General features: G+C 43.8%; 1 protein-coding gene across 14 annotated transcripts in view; it reads left to right on the top strand.

Moving 5' to 3' along the window:
• Window positions 1-12,268, top strand: part of TMEM30C (transmembrane protein 30C) — a 29,919-nt gene extending 17,651 nt beyond the window's left edge. For 11 of the 14 annotated variants that reach the window (XM_001502201.5, XM_070243910.1, XM_023623920.2 and 8 more), the window contains 2 exons: window positions 2,823-3,032; window positions 5,844-12,268. In XM_001502201.5, coding sequence (XP_001502251.2) covers window positions 2,823-3,032; window positions 5,844-6,043 — 410 coding nt within the window. In that variant the 3' untranslated portion in view covers window positions 6,044-12,268. The remainder of the gene's footprint in view (window positions 1-2,822; window positions 3,033-5,843) is intronic. The other 3 variants (XM_070243913.1, XM_070243914.1, XM_023623921.2) reach the window with 2 other exon arrangements.
• The last annotated feature ends 3,348 nt before the right edge of the window (window positions 12,269-15,616 follow it).

The raw sequence follows: 15,616 nt of genomic DNA, 5'->3' as shown, positions 1-15,616 counted from the left end.
AACATTATCTGTACCCTGATGCTGTGCTCCACCAAATTTGCATTTATGTTATCCATACAAAACCAAAACTGGACACTTGATTGTTGAATTTTTTTTTTTTTTGAGGAAGATTAGCCCTGAGCTAACATCTGCCACCAATCCTCCCCTTTTTGCTGAGGAAGATTGGCCCTGAGCTAACATCCATGCCCACCTTCCTGTACTTTATATCTGGGACATCTGCCACAGCATGGCTTAACAGCAGTATATATGTCGTCTCCTGGGATCTGAACTCGTGAACCCCGGGCCGCTGAAGTGGAGCACACGAACTTAACCACTGTGCCAGCGGGCCGGTCCCAATTGCTGAATTTTTTTAGCTGAATTTATAGTAATATTTATAATAATGCTAGAGGTTTTATCTTCCAAAATTGAATATCAAAAAGCTTTGCTTTGATTCCAGGAAGAATCAAACCCCAAAAATCAAGCCATTATTCTGATTAACTTATGTGATTTTTCTATTTGAAGCATCTGAAGACACTGATATAAACTGGCCTCATTTAACTGTTTACAAAATTCCTTTTGTGCTCATGGAGCCAACACATTAAAGCTTTCCTTTGGTTACAAAAAAAAAAAATTGTCTAATAGAAAAGTGAATAGAAGGAAACTCATTTGATCTAAATGAAAAGTTGTGCTCACATAATGATCAATGGACCTTCTGTAGCTACACAAGGTAAAGCATCATCTTTGGATACACTCTTTTAAAAATAACCACAAACTTTTGAGGCAATTTCTGATTTCCTCAGCAGATTTATGTCTTATGATTTTCACATGGTCATTAGCATCATATCATAATGGTTCCCATGATAGGGGGTAAATGTCAACCAACATTGCAAGTATCACATTCATCAACTTCCTTGAGAAACTGCACTTAATTTTACATTAAACGTACATGTGCCATTTTTTAGCCCTTCACAGCTAACCTTGTGTTGCTTTGTCTTAGCACATAACCACAGGCCGGTGACACAGAGTCCTTGGCTTTCTCCCCTCTCCCACTGCACTTTGTTCTTACCTCTGTTGTAAGAGTTCACAATTAGCCTGCAGTCATCTGTGTAAACACCTGTCGCCCCCACTTCAGTCTCTGAGTTCCTTGAGGGAAGGGATTGGGTCTTGTGCAGTTTCGTATCCCTGGTGCTTGATAGATAGTGAGCAATCAACACATGCCTATTGTTGAGTGAGTGGATGAATACGCACAACCCAGCTGAACTCGGAAGATGAAGGAAGCTGGTGCCTCTTAGACCATATTTCGTCTACTCTCTGCTGACGTGGGATGGGGTGGGATTGAGGGTTAGTAGGGAGGGCATGCTGAAGCTTGCATTTTTAACAAGCTCCCTGGGTGACTGGATGTCACTGGCCCAGGGGACACCTTGCCTTGGGGCACGAGCTCTGGCTAAAGTAGAGAGAGGTAAGCTCCACAGTGCAGGGACCAAAGGCAATTGCAATTTTTATCAAAATTCTTCTAGCAACAGAGACTGAGATCTTGGGAAGGGCCGAAATGGGTGAGTGCCACAACACAGACTTCGCAGAGGACGTTTCTCCACCAAAGGATTATTCACAGAGGAATTATTAAGTATAGAAACATCCTTCAGAGGATGACTCCAGCCAAACTCAGCCCATGCTTAGAAAACAGGAGTGGGTTTCTTGCTGGAAAAACAGTTTAGTCAGTGGTCAGAGTTGAGAAAGAATGGTTCCCTATTTAGCATTTTGAATCCTACCAATAACAGGACCAGTTTTGTGGAAGTAAAAACTTCATTAAACAATTTCCTCTTGTTGTCTAGCTCTTTAAAATTCAATATGGTTTTTATCATCAACTCCTGCCAGCTTTAATTGGAATCCTCATCGCTTTGTCACGTATTTATTGAATACCCTACTGTGTGCAAAAAGATGAGGAAGACACTGTCCTCAAGAGTCTGCTGCGTAGTTGGAGACGGCGGTAAAGGACAGGAATACACTCGGCAGATCCCTCTGCCGCAATGGCCCTCCACCCGGTGCTCCAAGTGTCTGACAGCACCCACACCCCCAGGCTTCCTGGCTTTGGAACACGCTTGCAACACCTTGTTCTCCACCTCCCACCACATACCAGTTCCTCTCCTTGCTTCCAACTTTGCGCACTCAGGCACAGTGCTGTGGAGAAGATGTGTAACACAATCTCCACGTACTTCTGTGATTATTTCCTTAGACTAAATTCCTAGAAGTTGAATTTCTGAGCCGAAATATATTAAAGCTTTTGATGCATGTTCCTAGATTGTCAGAGATGCTGTTAATCCACACATCCACCTGCTCTGCATGAGTTCTCATGGCCACTGCCTCATCGATAGCTGTCATTCTTTTTTCTTTAAATAAATAGTAACCAACTTTTAGATGAAATGGTGTCTTCTTTTAGTTTGCTCTCTTTAGATGATCAGTGAAGTTAAAGAAAATAAAGTCACCCCCTAAGATGCTATTACTGAATACAAGCACTATTATCGTTTTCCTCTACCTATTTTTTCAATGCTTTATATGCATTTAACATAGTTGAACACATGATAGACATGTAATTTGATTTCTGCTCTATTTTTTAACCCTATGAAAATGTCATCAGCATTTCCCCCCATGTTTCCTTAGAGTCTTTATAACCATTATTTTTCATGATTGCATACTCAGGTAGCTCACACACATTTTTTTTTTTAAGTCTAATTTCTATTCTCTTTCCTCAAGAATGCAAAAGTTATTTCATTCTCTACATTCTAAGAAAAACTGAAGAGGGTAGACAATTTTTCTCAACCACATGCATTATTTTCTTCCCACAGGAACCACTAAGCCCCCATCCTGGCCTAAGCCTGTCTATGAGCTGGATGAAAACGATCCAGGAAACAACGGCTTCCTTAACGACGACTTCATCGTGTGGATGCGGACGGCTGCCTTCCCCACTTTCAAAAAGCTGTACCGTCGACTCAGTCGAACACAGCATTTTATTGAAGGTTTGCCCGCTGGTAATTATAGTTTCAACGTAAGCTACAGTATCCTTTTATACTGCTTTTCTTTCTGGGGCTGAAGGAAAATCAGTGTCCATCTGCATACTGGTCCTTGAATTATTTCACTATACTTTTCTATTCTCCGATCAAATTTCTCTCTATACATATATAAAAGAAATACAGAGTTCTCCTACAGGTAGCAGCGTCAGTCCATCACCATATAGCTGTGTGTCTCCACTTTGTACCATCAAATGTGTACCGTCTTTTTAGGAATAACAGTTAAGTTAATATCGGTAAGTAGGTATGAATAAATAGAGGACTGTTTCTCTCCCCCATGAGAGATAAATAACCCTGTGCCGAGAGATCTGAAACAGCGAGGAGAAGACTGCCATATGGGATGGAATGAAATGGAGGACCACGGAAATAGAGGTTTCATAAGAAGTAAATTCGTGATAGAGACTAAAAATAACTAAACCGAGAGAGACTGTAGAACCTTTTATGCTCAGCGGAAGGATGCCGGCCCAAAGAGCTCTGGCCCAGAGGGCAGGTGCCCCTCACACCCATCCTCCCCGCCCTCCGTGAGGAGTGCTCCCAGTGAGGCGTGCCCCCGGTGAGGAGTGCTCTGAGGCCGCGCTGAGGACTCTGGGTCCTTCCCTCTCTCGCCAAGGATGCAAAGCCAGCTGGCAGGAGTCAGTGTCCGGGTTACGGACATCCGGTCCAAGTTAGGAGGATGCCTTTGTAGGAGAGTCCCAATTTTTCACCAAACCTAAAAGTACAAATGTAACTCGTGATTTAAAAACAAAAAGGACTTCAAAATGGCACCAAACACTATCTTTAAGAAGTTATGTATTTAAACACAGTTTACGCAAAGTCTCGTCTTCAGACTTAATTTTAAAATCTCTTCCTAATTCTCCCCGAGGCAGAATTCTTTTGGAGGCAGGATCTTTCCAGTGCTGGAACACAGCTTTGAGACATCATCCTGATTAGGCATCAGCGCCCCCCAGGCATCTCAGAGCCACTGGCCAGGAGTTGTTCATGGGACCCCCAGCAAGCCAGAGGATCTTTACACGCAAGTGTCAACCTCATGAGTTTCTTTACCTCTCAGGAGCTTGAACCAGAAGCTCCTGGGGGTAGGTTAGTGACTCGTGTGTTCCAGTTCCCTACTCCATCTTTCCATCCTAGACTAGAGTGTGGACACCTGCATCCCGACGGGGGAGCAGAGATGTGCCTCAGTCAGAGATGGTCCTGTGATGTGGCACCATCTCTACCTCTCAGCTAGTTGCCTTCTTTTGTTTACTGACCAGGAGTACAGTTTCTCTTCAGGTCACTCCTTTAGCACGGTCTCTAATTCTGTTCTATGAAAATGAAAGCCACAGATTGGTCTCTCTTATATAGCATTATAAGTACAGATGAAAGAGTGAGCCATAGAATATTGGCTTCTAAATGGGATTTCAGCAACCCTCTCTCTCCCCCCAGAAACATTTGGGATTGAAAGTTGCTTGACAGTCCTCTCTCAAGTTGGACCTTCTGATCCCGTCAGCTGTGTCTGTGATTGCTGTGCCAGTAAAGCAGTTATAGCTGCGATCAGGGAACAGGAAAAACCCGTCATGTACTGCTGCCTTCACAAGGCAGGACAGTGAGTTTGGGGCTGAGGGAGAGAGGAAGGGAGTCCGTGTTCCAGACAAAGGAGACCCTCCATTTCTCCCCTGGAGACAGCCTCTCCTTAGGTGACTTCTTTCACAGTCACATTTGAATGGTGACTCTCCAGTCTAAATCTTCCATCAGAAGCTCGGTCCTGAGCTTCAGTCGTGACCTTGCTCCCCTGGGTTGAGCCTGGTGTGAGTATTACCCAGCCCGCCTCATGGCCTGGCTGAGACACAAGGAGAAGAGCTAAGCTGAGCTGCAGAAACCGCCTACCACTTCTAAGGGAGAAGAGATGCTCTTTGTGTGAGGAAAAGACCCTCTTAATGGAACCGAGGGTGGGAGAAAACAGCCAGGCAGATGAGTTGTGGTGACACCCAAGGACCTGGTGACAATGAGGAATTCTGATGTAAAAGAGAGAGAACTAGTTTCCTAACAAGTTTCCCTGTGCCTTTAAATAGCATGTTGCCAAGGATTTGAGGCCTTTTAAGTGCTTTGCTGGGAAATGCCGCTGTCCTGTGCCGTTGCTATGAGAAGCCTTTATTTGTTTATTAGTTTGGTTTACAAAAGGCTCCAGATGTTTAACAACCTCAGGCCACATGCATAATCAAAATGACATCATTCAAATGCTAACGATAGCAAACCCACTTCAAACACTTTCTCCCCAGCAGTGAGGGACGCTGGCCTTTTCAAAACCCAAGTGAAGGCACCACCTTTAGTTTTCCCACTAAAAATGTTTTGCCACCTATCTCATTATTTTTTTGTTCTTCACTCCTCTTGAATTTTCCCTGGGGCAGGAATTCAAATCTTAGCCTGTGAAGGCCTTTTAGCCTACCCTGGGTCTCCTGATTCACAAACAAAAATGTAGGTTCTCTAGAAAATCTGTCTATATTCTTTTCACTTCCTTGGGTTTGGCAAAGGAAATTAAATATATTTGTTCATTATTTAGTTGTCTGTAAATCATTCAGATCTGTGTCAGAGTCTCTTTCATAGATTACAACTATGTAGAAGGAAGGCTTGTTTTTAATTAATTTCATTCCAGAAAGATACGCAGTACTGCTTGGTAAAGATTAGAACATATGAAATGGAATATTCAACCATTTTTTTACCAAGAAAAATGGCAATTTTATATGGTTCAAACTAAAGTATTTAGGATACACAGTGGTAGAGCTGAGAAGTGCCGAGACAGATCCTTAACAGGTCTTCTTTTCTTAGACTTTCCAGTAACCAGGTTCCAAGGAGAAAAATCAGTTGTTCTTTCCACCCTGACATGGAGTGGAGGCCACAGCCTTTTCTTAGGTCTCGCCTACACAGTGACAGGAGCCATGACATGGTTGGCCGCCTTTTCCATGATGGCAGTTCACTTGAAGCTGAAAGGAAAACGTTTTTCCCCCGACGATAAAGTCAAGCTTTAAGAAGAAAAGCAGAAAACACAGAAATGGACAGTGAAGTAAAGACCCAAGGATCTCTGATGAAAGGAGGGGACGGGAGGGGGAGGAGGAGCTGGGGGAGGGGAGGAAAAGGATAATGTATTGAAGTGTCCTCGGAATGGGGAAGATAAATCATCTTTGAGCTCAAAACCAAGTCTTGGGCCTTCGTTTGAAGCCCTTGTGCCTGAAGTGGGTGAACGCTAGGAGAGTGCCATCCCGTCACAAGCTGAGAGTAAGGAAGGAAGCCTGGCGCCCCCAGGATCAAGTGAGTCCTTCTAACCGTCAGTCAGACTCAGACCATGAGTCTTCACTGGTAGGTTGAAATTATTCTAGACTTCCCAGCAATTGTTGAGCACTGAATTGAGCAATTAGGATGATTTTTGAAAACTGATTTATTCAATGTTCCCTTCTTTCTATGGAGTCAAAACCAAGTTCTCTCTGCTAATAGTAAACCAAGCAAAGGTTATGGCTGTGCCCTGAGCACCCAAAATACAGCAATACATCAAAAAGAAAGGCCAGAAAGGTCCCTAGAGTTATCCATGTAACCAAGAGGGAAGCACTGAAAATGACTGATTCCCTTAAAAACTGTCCTCAGCATTTGAGGGCGCACGACAGCTCTAGGACTTATATTGGGATGGCATATTCCAGAATGCAAATGATGACATGGATTTATGATGCCTGAATTATGTGTGTTGAGGGAGCATCTCAGGGTCCACTGTAAAAGATCTGAATTCCTGCTCGAGGTCAGAGGTCAGGTACAGAAGCCTGAAGGAAGCACTCAGCAGCGCTGCCAGGACACCAGGCCCCACAGCCATGAGTACCAGGGCAGAATATTATACCTTTAAAAAATACGTGTATATTATTTTATTTTGTGATGTAAAGCTTTAGTCTGTGATGACTCCAGGAGCAGAATTTTCCTTGTTAAAGAAAAATACAGCACCAACACGTATTTGTCTCTTTAGAAGCCAAGAAAGCATTTTTTTTTTTTTTTTTTTTTAGAACTTAGGTCACTAAGTCACAAGCTGCAATTGGAATCACCTGAGAATTTTGTTTGTTTGGTGAGGAAGATTGGCCCTGAGCTAACATCTATGCCAATCCTCCTCTATTTTGTATGTAGGACGCCACCACAGCATGGGTTGACAAGTGATTTGTAGGTCCACACCCAGGATCTGAACCTACAAACCCTGGGCTGCCGAAGCAGAGCATGTGAACCCAACCACTACACCACCAGGCCAGCCCCACGAAAGCATTTCTTTGTTGCATCTTTCTGTATTCACCAAACAGTCGAGTACTTTTCCAAAAAAGCAAAATGGTTTCAAGTACCAGCTCTGAAACCTTGGATCCTCCCCTTATCTCGCCTTCCATCTGTAACCAGTGACCTCTAGTGACCAGGTGTGGAAGGCTGAGTAATGCCCCATTACAAACACACTCTTGTCCTGATCCCCAGAACCTGTGAATGTTACCTCATCTGTCAAAGGAGACTTGGCAGATGTGATTAAGTCAAGGATATGGGTATGGGGAGATTATTCTGGATTCCCTGAGTGCGCCCAATGTAACTGCAAGGGCCCTTAGGAGAGAGAGGCAGGCCATCAGATGAGTAGGAGAGGTGGCAGTGGGAGCCAGAGGTTGGAGAGATGCAAGGAAGGGCCCATGATCCAAAGAATGCAGGCGGCCTCTAGAGGCTGAAAAGGACGAGAGACAGATCCTCCCCTGAAGCCTCCAGGAGCCCTGCTGAGCCTCTGAGGTGAGACTTCTGACCTCCAGAACTGTACAAGACGACACTGATGCTTTGAGCACTGAGTGTGTGGTGGTTTGTCACAGGAGCACTAGAATACTCCTACACCAGGATTGGCAGTGCTCCAGGCATCTGAGCAAATGTTGTTTCTCAAGCTTAAGGGACCTGCCCAGGGCAGAGGGCTAGGAAGGAGCCGGGCTCACGTGTGAACAGTCTCGAGAGTCCACACGCCTCAGTTACAGTGCTGATTGGAAAAAGGCACGAACACACTTGTTACCTCTCAACCCTGTCTGTCAGCTCATAGGATGCTGTATTAGTCGGGGTTCTGCAGAGAAACAGAAGCAGTAGGCTGTGTGTGTATAAAGAGGTCTATGGTAAGGAGTTGGCTCACTGGTTGTGAAGGCGTGGCACGTGCACAATCTGAGGGGGCGGCTAGTGGGAAGGAGTTGCAGCGGACGCCAAAAGGCAGCTGCTGGACAACCGGCTGAGGCCGGAAGTCTGTCGGCTGGAGAATTCCCTCTTGCCCAGGGGAGGTCAGTCTTTGTTCTATTCAGGCCATCAGTTGACTGGATGAGACCCACCCACATTAGGGACGACAATCTGTTTTACTCAGTCTACCTATTTAAAGGTAAAGCTCATCCCCAAACAGCCTTACACACACATCCAGAATAATGTTTGACCAAATATCTGGGCACCACGGCCCAGTCAAGTTGACACATAAAATTGGCCATACAGAAGGCATCTGCATTCACCAAGTATCCGGACTTTTCCAAAACAGTCCACCTCATTTCCCCTTCTGCTCGAGTTGGCTCAATGGAAAGGACATATACAAACATAAATTTATCCACATTCAAGAAAAATAAGTGGCCGGGATGTGTGACAGAATAGGGAGATGGGTAGCTCCTGGTTCTCCACCGGTGGACAAGCGTGGCGGTTTACCCCGCGATGCAGTCTGGAGCCGGCCTCCGTGTCCTGGTCGGGCAAGAGCGCTGGTCGCTCACAGCTCGCCCAGCCCACGGTGGTGAGCCCTGCCTTGCGGTTTTCTGCCTCTTCCCACCCCGCTGTCTTGGTCTTCTTCCTCCACTTTTCTAATTCTGCATCCTCATGCTTTTGTATGCTTTCATGAAGGCTTGGAAAAACGGGTGCTATTCTACTCTTTCCCCGGCTCCTGGCAACAGTTCTGGAGAGAGAAAAGGTGAGCGTGAAATCAAGAGAGACAAAGAAGGAAAATGAGAATGAGTGAGAGCTGTGAGTGCGGCTGTGTGGAAACTGCCCTGGGTTTTAGGTGCTTTCATTTAGGTGTGTATCCTCGGTGCAGCGATAAAATTGGGTAGGATGACATCATGGGTGGATCAAAGTGTAGAGCTAACCTTTATTTGAAATTTGCCAGTTATGGCCCTACCTCGTGTGACAGATTCACAGTGCCAAGGAGACCAGAATGAGCCAGCCGGGGCCCCTGTTCTGGGGGGACTCGTCTCACACGGACCTTTGTGTCCTGCCCACACACTTGCACTTGCCCGCGCGATTGAGTGTGAACCCCACACTTGCCTTATGTAGGATTCTCTCCATTTGCTTAGGGTCCATGTGGCCTCCCTGTCTGAAGGGAGAGTGCTCCCTCCAGAGCCCCGAAGTCCACAATGGGCACAGGGAGGTGTTCGCGTTGGTGAAACCCTCCCGACTTGGACACAGCACGTCATCCTTCCTGGCTGCCCTAGGGCCTTCCCAAGGAAGGCTGGCTTCATCTGGTTGGTTTCTTGGTAGACAGAGGCCTTACTAACCAAATGGTAACAAAAGAACACCAGCTTCAGACAGCTGCTGGTGGTGTTCCTTTGCAGTATGTCCAGCAGCATCCCGCAGAGCTGCTGCCTGCCGTTGTCAGCATCTTTGTCCCTGGAGGTTTGTGAGTGGCAGGCCTGCAGAGCAGGTTTCTCCTGGCTTCTCCCTGGGTGCGACACAGGGGAGCCCACTCCTCCTCTCAGAGCCTGGGAGCCACTCAGGCGCTGCGCCCGGGTCCCTCCATCAGGACTGGCGCAGCCTTTTTGCTAACTCAGCCTTGGTTTGACAGAGAGAGCGCGGCCCTTGAAGTCTTTACTGCTACTTACCAGGTTTCTAAAAACTGCGTTCTCCTCTCACCTGTTTGCAGTGTAGGTCTTTGGCACTTCTTAGTTAAATGCATTTTAGGGTGAGCCCTGGCCCCTTTTTTATCTCTACTTCTAACCCTGCCCCATCTCTGCCCTTAAAAAAGCTATCAGGTAAAAGGATTAGAGAAGGAGGTGAGATTAGGAGATTTGAACTGCAATGACTCAGCAGGAAGAGGAGCTCATTTAAGGGAAAAAACCTGTGCTGCGTAGGATCAGTACAGTGTCCTCATTGTGATCCTGAGGTGGTCCATGACACGATGCAGAGCCACTCTGACAGATGAAGGAAGTCCTTGAAGTCTGGGGAGTGAAATACCATCTTGTAAGGAATCTTCCTCTTCTGAGTAGTGTGGAGCACGTGTCCTGCTTCCAGAGCAGATCCAGGTTCCTTACTCATTTGCACCACAAGCTGGAATGGAAAAGCTGAAGTCATCGCTCTGATGGCGAGAAGCATCTCGTGGCGTCACAGAGCCAGAGGGCGCCTGCTGCTGCCTTTGTGGAGAGAGCATCACTCCACTGAAGCACAGTGTGACAATAACTTAGATCCTGTTGACTTTTTCTTTTTTGTTTATAAAGATTTCTCAGTTCCTCATTTATAATGTCTATGGACTGGCCATAAAAACGTACTCCTCAGTCTGAGGTCAGGAACTCTCTTGAGAAATCAGGGAGATTCCAAATGGTTGTGGAAACTAGAGCTGTAGAACTCAAAAACGTAGGGCCAGGGAGAGACAAGCTGTGCCTTTGTTTAGAGAACTGAGCAAAAGTTCTGGATTTCCATCCTTCTTCTAAAGCAGAAAAATGAGGAAGGAAATCTGAGGGGAGAAAGATAAAGGAAACAAAGCAATGAGGATGGAGCCCTTTATGTGCCCAACCTAGTGAGACGTGCCTTCCCCGCTAGACGCACCTTCCACGTAGACGCGCCTTTCACAGCAGACACACCTTTCAAGGTAGACGCGCCTTCCACGGTAGATGGTCTCCCTGGTAGACGTGCCCTCTCCACATTTCTGTGTTTAATCCTCACAGCTTCAGAGTGGGCAGACCTGTTACCCCCAGGAGTCACTTCTCTTACCCTCTTCCCTCCTGTCAAAGCCCATTTCCCATGATAAATGTTAAAACGCTAACTACATACTTTACCTTCAGGTAGGAACAACCGTGGGACCCAGTTCTGACTATGAGACATAAGAAAAAGTCTCTTTTGGGGATTTGGGAAAACATTTTCCTCCAAGACAAAAAAGAAGCACACGTGAGACAAGCTCTCATGTCACCATCCCTGCCCCCTGCTTCCTACATATGAATCCACTTGTATGAGGACATGATACCTGGGGCTGCACCAGCCATCTTGCAACAAGAGGTGAAAAATCTGAGGGCCAAAATTTTCCATACTGAGGACAGTGGAATGGAGGATGGAAAGAACCAGAGTCTTTATGACATTGTTGAGTTCAGCTCAACACTGGTTCAGCCCTGGAACCACCTACCTCTAGAGGCCTCTTTGTGAGATAAGAAACTCCCATGCTATTTCCATTACTCTTGGCTTGGTATCTTGTTACTTGCAGTCAAAAGCATACTAATATATAAAATCCGAGTATTTCCATTTCACTCCATTTCACCTGACAGACCAGAAGATTGATTCACTGGCCACTGCAGTGGAAGCAAAATATAATTTGCTTTACAATCTGTTGGCAATCATCTCTTGCACAGACCTATAGTTTTCAGCTTCATACATTTCCTCCTCACTGTCCTTCAAGTGTGGATGATAAAACATAGCAGTCCATAAAATGACCATGAACCACAGATGACCACGTCCTATTGTTTCTTGTGACCCAGTTGCTAAAAAGTTGATCCCAATCCTCAACCATTAGCCTTGTAATTTGGCTAACACTCTTCCCAACAGACTGATAGGAGTTCAGAGACCGAAGTTATGAGGCCAATACAACAACATATGAATCTACGATTATGATTTCCTACCATGATGGCACCCAGTTCATGGTATAGGACAGTTCTCTTGCTCAGAATGGTTGTTAGCAAAGTCATCAGTTATACTGAAGCTTCTACTCACTGACATAACGTGTTATATGATGCATGACATTCTCAAAGAGATAAAACTATAGTGAGGAAGACGCTTAGCGGTTGTCAGGAGTTCAACGTAGGGGACGGATGTGACAATAAAGGGATAGAACGCAGGAGTTTTTTAGGGTAATGGAACTGTTCTGTATCCTAATTGTACTGGTAGTTACATGAATCTGTATATGTGTTTATTCAAGGAACTGTACTCCCCCAAAAAGTCAATTTTACTGTACGATAGTTTAAAAATTAAAAATAAATTCATCCTGTAAAAAAGGGCTCAGCCGGTCATTCATTAATAAGTCAAACTGATTTACTTTTTCTTCTTATTGTTAGCAAGAAATAAGAGGATGCTATAGTTCGCTATTGCTGGGCTTAAAAAACTGTAGCCAGGTCAAGGAAGGGGAGGTCTAGATATGATTGCTGCAATTGACAAGAGCTGTTGGCTCCACTAAGAGGTACAGAAGAAAACAGAGTGTCATGAAATAAAACTGTAGTTTCCTAATTGCTGAGACTTCTCACAATATGTTTTGGGCTGGGATTCAGAGCCACTTCCCTGGTTACAAAATCTCAGGGTCCACGATCTCAATCGATGCAGAAAAAGCATTTGACAAAATTCAAACACTTTTCATAATAAAAACACTCAACAGACTACAAATAGAAATAAATTACCTCGACATACTAAAGGCCATAAATGAAAAACTCACTGCTAACATCTTACTCAATGGTGAAAGACAGAAAGCTTTTCCTCTAAGATCAGGAACAAGACAAGGATGCCCACTTTCATCACTTCTGTTCAACATAATACTAGAAGTTCTAGCCAGAGCAATTAGGCAAGAAAAAGAAATAAAAGGCATGCAAATAGGAAAGGAAGAAGTAAAATTATCTCTGTTCACAAGTGACAAGATCTTACATGTAGGGAACTCTAAAGATTTCACAAAAAAAACCCACCTTGGGTTGGCCCTGTGGCTGAGTGGTTAAGTTTGCACAATCAGTGCCCCAGGGTTTTGCCGGTTCATATCCTGGGCATGGACCTAGCACTGCTCACCAAGCCATGCTGAGGCAGTGTCCCACATAGCAGAACTAGAAGGACCTACAACTAGAATATACAACTAGGTACTGGGGGGTTTTGGGGAGAAGAAGAAAAAAAAAGATGGCAACAGATGTTAGCTCAGGGCCAATCTTAAAAAAATAAAAACCTATTAGAACTAATAAGAGAATTCAGCAAAGTTGCAGTATACAAAATCAACACACAAAAATCAGTTGCATTTCTAAACACTAACAATGAACAATCCTAAAGGAGATTTAAGAAAACAATTCAATTTACAATAACATCAAAAAGAATAAAATACTTGGGAATAAATTTAACCAAGGAAGTGAAAGACATACACTGAAAGCTACAAAATGTAGCTGAAAGAAATTAAAGAGGACAATGGAAAGACATCTCATGTTCATGGATTAGAAGGTTTAGTACTGATAAGATGTCAGTACTACCCAAAGTGATCTACATATTCAATGCAATCTCTATGAAAATCTCAACAACATTTTTTGCAGAAATAGAAAAATTCTTCCTAAAATTCATGTGGAATCTCAAGGGACCCAAAATAATCAAAACAATCTTGAAAAAGAAGAGCATAGTTGGAGCTCTCACATTCCTGATTTCAAAACTCACTACAATGCTCTGGCAATCAAAACAGTGTGGTACTGGCATAAAGTCAGACATATAGATCAATGGAATAGAACAGAGAATCCAGAAATAAACCCTCACATACATGGTCAAATGATTTTCAACAAAGTTGCCACGACCATTCACTAGAGAAAGCACAGTCTTTTCAACAAATAGTGCTGGTAAAACCGGATCTCTACAAGCAAAAACTGAAGCTGGACCCTTATTTTACACCATATACAAAAATTAACTCAAAATGGATCAAAGACCTAGATGTTAGAGCTAAAACTATAAAACTCTTAGAGGAAAACATAGCAGAAAATCTTCATGACATTGGATTTGGCAATTATTTTTTGGATATGACACGCAGAAGCACAGGCAGGAAAAGAAAAATAGATTAATTGGACTTCATCAAAATTAAGAACTTTTGTGTATTAAAAGACACTATCAACAGATTGAAAAGGTAACTTCTGCAATGGGAGAAAATATTCATAAATCATATATCTCATAAGGGATTAATATCAAAAATATATCTTTAAAAACTATAACTCAAGAACTAAAAAACAAACAACTGAATTTAAAATGAGCAAAGGACTTGAATAGGCATCTCCAAAGAAGATACACACATGGCCACTAAACACATGAAAACATACTCAATATCTATCTAATCACTAGGGAAATTTAAATCAAAACCACAATAAGATACTACTTCACTGCCATTAGGATGGTTATTATAAAAAAACAGAAAATAACAAGTGTTGACAAGGACGTGAAGAAAGTGGAACCCATTGCTGGTGGGAATGTAAAATGGTGCAGCTGCTGTGGAAAACGGTATGGTGACTTCTCAAAATAATATAGAATTACAATATGATCCAGCAATTCCACTTCTGGGTATATACCCAAAGAATTGAAAGCAGGAACTTGAACAGGTATTTGCACACCCATGTTCATAGCAGCATTATTCACAATAGCCAAAAGGTGGAAGCACCCAAATGTCCATTGATGGATGAATGGATAAACAAAATGTGGTATATATACAGAGAGAGAGAGAAGTATACCACTGAGCCTTAAAAAGGAATAACATTCTAATACATGCTACAACACGGATGAACCCAGAAGACATTATGCTACATGAAATAAGCCAAAAGGACAAATATTGTTTGATTCCACTTATAGGAGACACCTAGAGGCATCAAACTCACAGACACAGAAAGCAGAATGGTGGTTGCCAGGATGGTGCTGCTCCCTGGGGGAGCAGGGAAGGAAAAGTTATTGTTTGATGGGTACAGTGTCATTTTGGGAAGATGAAGTTCTGGAGATGGATGGCGGCGATGGTTGCACAACAATATAAATGTACTTCAAAACATGGAACTTGTACACTTAAAAATGGTTAAAAAGGTAAATTTTACGTTATGTATATTTTACCACCACAACAAAACAAAATCTCAGGGTCAGCGTGCTGTGCTTGGAATTTGGAATGGCATATACCAAAAAGCTTTTGTGAGCAGCTTTCACACGTGTGCTGAGCATTTGAACAAGGCAAATATCAGTAAAGAGGATGGAGCGATGATGCCTGTGGCTTTCCTCTGCAGTTTCTTCCAACAAGTCAGGACAGCGTGCTTGTCGTGTCAAGTTCCTGTCTTGCTAGTTTCATTGAAAATGAATAGTCTCCATATCAATGGGGAGGGTTATTAACCAGGGTTTATTGAGTTCACTGAAACAGTCCCATTATTTAACCACCCAAAAAGTTCTTCAGCCACAGACATCTTATGTCACTACATCTCCAAACGGAACTCTGTCTAAGATGCTCTGTAGAGAACTTCTTAGCACAAGGAATGCATTCTCCTGGGAACACACTGGAGCCTCCACATGGCCCTTAAGAAGACACTGACCTCTTTGAAGCTAGAACTGCAAGATCCAGGGGACTGGGGGCGACTTCCAGTTGCACAGATTCTTCT

Source organism: Equus caballus, chromosome 19, assembly GCF_041296265.1.
Source record: "Equus caballus isolate H_3958 breed thoroughbred chromosome 19, TB-T2T, whole genome shotgun sequence".
NCBI lineage: Eukaryota > Metazoa > Chordata > Mammalia > Perissodactyla > Equidae > Equus > Equus caballus.
Note: the sequence above shows the minus strand (reverse complement) of the source record. Positions and strands in the feature narration are given on the sequence as shown.